The sequence below is a fragment of the Myotis lucifugus genome, unplaced genomic scaffold (genome assembly GCF_000147115.1).
Source record: "Myotis lucifugus unplaced genomic scaffold, Myoluc2.0 scaffold_24, whole genome shotgun sequence".
Lineage (NCBI taxonomy): Eukaryota > Metazoa > Chordata > Mammalia > Chiroptera > Vespertilionidae > Myotis > Myotis lucifugus.
Genome location: NW_005871072.1, coordinates 1,224,098 through 1,230,449, shown reverse-complemented (window position 1 = coordinate 1,230,449; position 6,352 = coordinate 1,224,098). Strand labels below are relative to the sequence as shown.

General features: G+C 51.7%; 1 protein-coding gene across 1 annotated transcript; it reads left to right on the top strand.

Moving 5' to 3' along the window:
* Positions 1–2,122: 2,122 nt before the first annotated feature.
* SLITRK5 (SLIT and NTRK like family member 5) lies at positions 2,123–5,015 on the top strand. The gene is given in 3 exon segments (XM_023751694.1): positions 2,123–4,385; positions 4,388–4,423; positions 4,426–5,015. Coding segments are annotated over 3 exon segments (2,889 nt in total).
* The last annotated feature ends 1,337 nt before the right edge of the window (positions 5,016–6,352 follow it).

Genomic DNA, 6,352 nt, shown 5'->3' with positions numbered 1-6,352 from the left:
GCGAATTTACATCGAAGGTGCGATTTACGTTCCGAATGTCAGCTTTCCCCTTCATCCACCTTTAGTTTCTCATACTGTCGGGCTTCCTCGGCTGGCGAGCAGGAGGAGGATGGGAGCGGGGTGAGACGAAGCCCTGCGACCCTCGCTAACCAGAATGATATATATATAGCAGACGCTCGAGTATTCCTACCGGCTGACCCAATTACCATGGGCTTTCCGAAGGGGTGGGAGGGAAATGGAGCGGGAAAGTCCGGGTGGAGGGGGAGGGAGGGGGAGGGGACGCAGCCGGGCTGAATGGATGTGCAGATTTGATCCAGCGGAGAACCGAAATTTCAAGGTAAACATTTTGCTTTCCTGGTGGGTGTGTTTTTCCGCTTTGAAGCCAGGACGTGTTCGCCGTGGCGTTGGGAGGTCGGGGGTACTTGCGAGTAGCTCTGCCCTGTGATTCCGCTTCTTCCCAGCACGTCTGGGTGGCCGCCCGCGAATGATTCGCAGGCGCCCTCGCACATGTGCGTGTGAATGCGGGGGCTCCTGATAACATGGTCTGGATCCGGCTCGGGGATCCAAACCGAGGTCTCCGTGCTTGAACCCATGACTCCGAAATGTCTTGGCTCTAGTTTTGGGTTGCGATTCGACACCCGGCTTGGGTGGTGGCGTGGCAAAGGCGAGGGTGACCAAAGGCGAGGCACTGGTTCCCCCAGCAGCGGATTTCCACCGAGCGTCCCCTCCCTCCCACCAACGCAACACGCACTCACACACACTCACACACTCGCTCCATTTATGTCCTTTCTCCTATGAGTACTGCTGTCGAGTCGAAGTAGGAAGTCGAAGGAAGCCTTTAAGCCAGGGGACAAAAAGAAAGCAAGAAAGAAAAGGGGGAGGGGATCGGATGGATTCCTTGGGGAAATGAGACTCGGATATGTAAGCACTGACCTATGTCACTTGCTGTTCTTCCCTCCTTTCTATTTTGTCTTTAATCAGTCCAAGTGCCCTTTCCCCAAGGGGCGGGGGGGGGGGGGCGGGAAGGACGAGGGTAAAGCATTGACAATTAAACGTAGTAAGCAACTCCCACAATGGGGTTGCTGGCACTGTCTAGTTCAGTCCAAATCTTGCTAATTCCATGGGGTTAATTTTGTAAACCATGGCAATCAGACGTGTAGCCCCAGGTAAGGGGGGGTGGGGGGTGGCCCTGGCCCTTGGTGTACTTTTAGCTGATTCCGGGTAAGCAGTTGGAATGTCCTCCTTAAACTCCAGGTATGGGAAGGTGTTCTGGGATTGCGGATGCCTTCGCAGAGCTCTTTGCAATCCACGGTGCAGAACTATTTCCGTGGCTGAGGGATGCGGTTTGGTAGCGTCGCTGACATGATCAATGAGGAGTGGATGCAGGGCGCTCTCTGAGAAGCACTGTTAAGTGGCACCGTGCATGCAATTAGGATGCTGATGTGCTTAATAGCTTGGGTAGCGAAGTCCAGCATCAAAGCCAGCACGCTCTCCTTTTTCTCCCCGGAAGCTCCCCGAAGACAATTGGAGATTTAAGAGCTTCTTTGGGGTCCTTTTGATGCATTGTCTTACATCCTTTGTGACTCTGAAAAGTATCCTTTAGGTCCCACCTTGTCATCTTGTGGCTCCCTGCCTTTCTGTGAAAACGGGAGAGCTTCACTGTGAACTGTTCACTGAAGAGATTCTGAAAGAAGGGCAGAGTGGCTGGGGATAGGTGAGGTGGGGAACGTCGTAAAATGGTGCTTTTTTTTTTTCCTCTTAAATTAGAACCATGAAGCTGAACTGACAGCCATTTTATGTATCCTTATGGGTTGGTTTTGAAATGGGAGGGGGGCATAGGAAGCACACAAAAATGGAACATTATCTAACCTGCCCTGATCTTGTAGAGAGCAGCATTTCCTGTTGTGCTCGTTAGGAAAGGAAATCAACATTGAAATCAAAATGATTATCAGATTTTAGTAAAGTCTGGCAATGTCCATGTTGGAGAGGGGGTGTCATTCAGAGCCCCTCCTACTGCATTTCAGAGAAATAGTATCAGGGAAAAGAGACTTTCTGAGCGATCCCTTAAATTCTTGTCATATTCTGTTGTTTCCTTTCTCCTCTCTCCCTTGCAGGAGGTAAAATGCACCCTTGCTGCCCCCTGGTAACTTTGGAACAGGACCTTCACAGAAAAATGCATAGCTGGATGCTGCAGACTCTAGCATTTGCTCTAACATCTCTCGTCCTTTCGTGTGCAGAAACCATCGATTATTATGGGGAAATCTGTGACAATGCATGTCCTTGTGAGGAGAAGGACGGCATTTTAACTGTGAGCTGTGAAAACCGAGGGATCATCAGCCTCTCTGAGATTAGCCCTCCCCGCTTCCCAGTCTACCACCTCTTGTTGTCTGGAAACCTTCTGAACCGTCTCTATCCCAATGAGTTTGTCAACTACACTGGGGCTTCAATTTTGCATCTGGGTAGCAACGTGATCCAGGACATTGAGACGGGGGCTTTCCACGGGCTTAGGGGTTTGAGGAGACTGCATTTGAACAATAATAAGCTGGAACTTCTGCGGGATGATATATTCCTTGGTTTGGAGAGCCTGGAGTACCTACAGGTCGATTATAATTACATCAGTGTCATTGAACCCAATGCTTTTGGGAAACTGCATTTGTTGCAGGTGCTTATCCTCAATGATAATCTCTTGTCCAGTTTACCCAACAACCTTTTCCGTTTTGTGCCCTTAACGCACTTGGACCTGCGGGGGAACCGGCTGAAACTTCTGCCCTATGTGGGGCTGCTGCAGCACATGGATAAAGTTGTGGAGTTACAGCTGGAGGAAAACCCCTGGAACTGCTCCTGCGAGCTGATCTCCCTGAAGGATTGGCTGGACAGCATCTCCTACTCGGCCCTGGTGGGGGATGTGGTTTGTGAGACGCCCTTCCGCTTACATGGGCGGGACCTGGACGAAGTGTCCAAGCAGGAACTTTGCCCCAGGAAACTTATTTCAGACTACGAGATGAGGCCGCAGACGCCTTTGAGCACCACGGGGTACTTACACACCACCCCAGCTTCGGTGAATTCCGTGGCCACTTCGTCCTCTGCTGTTTACAAACCTCCCTTGAAGACCCCCAAGGGGACACGCCAACCCAACAAGCCCAGGGTGCGCCCCACCTCTAGGCAGCCATTCAAAGACTTGAGCTCCAGCAATTCTGGCCCCAGCATCGCCTACCAGACCAAATCTCCCGTGCCTTTGGAGTGCCCCACCCAGTGCTACTGCAACCTGCAAATCTCCGATCTGGGCCTCAACGTCAACTGCCAGGAGCGAAAGATCGAGAGCATCGCAGAGCTGCAGCCCAAGCCCTACAACCCCAAGAAAATGTATCTGACGGAGAACTACATCGCGGTGGTGCGCAGGAGCGACTTCCTGGAGGCCACGGGGCTGGACCTCCTACACCTGGGCAACAACCGCATCTCCGTGATCCAGGACCACGCCTTCGGAGATCTCACCAACCTGAGGCGCCTGTACCTGAACGGCAACAGGATTGAGAGGCTGAGCCCAGAGCTGTTCTATGGCCTGCAGAGCCTGCAGTATCTCTTCCTCCAGTACAATCTCATTCGCGAGATTCAGCCGGGGACCTTTGATCCGGTCCCCAACCTCCAGCTGCTATTTCTCAATAATAACCTCCTGCAGACCATGCCCCCGGGCGTCTTCTCCAGCCTGACCCTCCTCAGGCTGAACCTGAGGAGCAACCACTTCACCTCCTTGCCGGTGAGTGGCGTCCTGGACCAGCTGAAGTCACTCATCCAAATCGACCTCCACGACAACCCTTGGGATTGCACCTGCGACGTGGTGGGCATGAAGCTGTGGGTCGAGCAGCTCAAAGTGGGCGTCTTGGTGGACGAAGTCATCTGCAAGGCGCCCAAGAACTTCGCCGAGACGGACATGCGCTCCATCAAGTCGGAGCTGCTGTGCCCAGACTACTCGGACGTGGTGGTCTCCACGCCCACGCCCTCCTCCATCCAGGTCCCCTCCAGAACCAGCGCGGTGACCCCCACCGTGCGGCTGAACAGCACCGGGGGCCCCGCGGGCTTGGGCGCAGTCGGAGGCGCGTCCTCCGTGCCCCTGTCCGTGCTGATCCTCAGCCTGCTGCTGGTCTTCATCATGTCTGTCTTCGTGGCCGCCGGGCTCTTTGTGCTGGTGATGAAGCGCAGGAAGAAGAACCAGAGCGACCACGCCAGCACCAACAATTCCGACGTGAGCTCCTTCAACATGCAGTACAGCGTGTACGGCGGCGGCGGCGGGGCCGGCGGCCACCCCCACGCGCACGTGCACCACCGCGGGCCCTCGCTGCCCAAGGTGAAGACGCCCGCGGGCCACGTGTACGAGTACATCCCCCATCCCCTGGCCACATGTGCAAAAACCCCATCTACCGCTCCCGAGAGGCAACTCCGTGGAGGATTACAAAGACCTGCACGAGCTCAAGGTCACCTACAGCGGCAACCACCACCTGCAGCAGCAGCAGCAGCAGCAGCAGCAGCAGCCGCCGCCTCCGCCGCCGCCGCCGCCCCAGCCGCAGCCCCCGCCGCAGCTGCAGCTGCAGCCGGCGGAGGAGGAGAGGCGGGAAAGCCACCACTTGCGGAGCCCGGCCTACAGCGTCAGCACCATCGAGCCCCGGGAGGACCTGTTGTCCCCGGTGCAGGACGCCGACCGCTTTTACCGGGGCATTTTAGAACCAGACAAACACTGCTCCACCGCCCCCGCCGGCAGTAGCCTCCCGGAATATCCCAAATTCCCGTGCAGCCCCGCTGCCTACACTTTCTCCCCCAACTATGACCTGAGACGCCCCCACCAGTATTTGCACCCGGGGGCCGGGGACAGCCGGCTGCGGGAACCGGTGCTCTACAGCCCCCCCAGTGCTGTCTTTGTAGAACCCAACCGGAACGAGTATCTGGAGTTAAAAGCAAAACTAAACGTTGAGCCGGACTACCTCGAAGTGCTGGAAAAACAAACCACATTTAGCCAGTTCTAACAGCAAAGAAACTCCCTTGGAGCTTTTGCGTTTAAAACAAACAAGCAAGCCGATACACACGGTGAACATATTTGATTAATTATGTTGTTTCAACGTTTAGAGTGAAGTGCCTTGGCACGAGATTCTTAGCTTCGGCGGAAGATACTGAAAGGGTGTGCAATTTCCTTTTAATTTTACACGTGGGGAAGCATTTGTGTAAACAGGGCGCATCCCTTTCTCTGGCGTGTGGGGGAGGAGAAGAGTAGGGGTTTTGGGAAGGCAAGTTGATGCACGGGTGACTTATGAAAGGTAGCAGTCATTTTTCTAGTGGTTGGAAGTGCTAAGAATGGTGGAAGATGACAGCGCATAGATTCTACTCTTTCTCTTTTGCTCCCTTCTCCCCTCCCCTTCTTCCCCTTTAAGCCGAGGGTGGGTCTACATGGCTTTTGTGGAGAGATTAGCACACCCCAACTTCAATAGAAAGTTCATTCTCTTCTTTTCCTCTTTCTCCTCCCCCTCCCTCTCTCTGCTTCCTTGCTCCCTCCTCTCTCATTCCTTTTCTTTCTTTTAAAAGGATGTGTTTGTATGCATTCTGGACATTTGAATTAAAAACAAAAGTGTTGTGATCTCGAAAGGATCACCATAGATGTGGACAAATCATTAAAATTACAGAGCTATATGATCCATAATTGATTAGTCAAAATAACTTATTGATGAAATATACAAATATTTTATTGTAGCACCTATTTTTATATGCACATTTAGCATTTCTCTTTCCTTCACTATTTAGCCTATGATTTCCACAGAGGTGTCGCACTATGTTAGAAGCTGCATTTCCAAAATTGAAGTGATATCAGGAAGGCATCTTAAACCACTCAAAATATGGAGAACTTAATGACAAAATTTTAAAGCCAGTGCAACCCACCCAATTGGATCTGTCATTTAAAAAAAACTGATTGTACCCCAATATATATTAAAATATTAGGGCAATTAATTGGGCCATTTGGGTGAGAATCAGGTGCAAGTTTTGGGTTTTATTAGAGAAGATTTCAAAGTATTTTTTATTAGTCAACCAAAATGATGTATTGATTTGACTACTATTGTAGCCGATTTTTGATTGTTTAACCAAACACCGTTGCATTTGTACAGATCCACGTGTTCTAGCACCTCAGAAGACCAAATGATGGACTGTACAAATCCCTATACAATGTCTTTATCCCTCTGGGCAGCAAGCAATGATGATAACCACAAACAGGATCTCTGTAAGATGGGGCTATTGTTGTTACAGTCTTATATGTATCCCAGCACATGTAATTTTTTAAATAGTTTCTGAATAAACACTTGATAACTATGTCAAA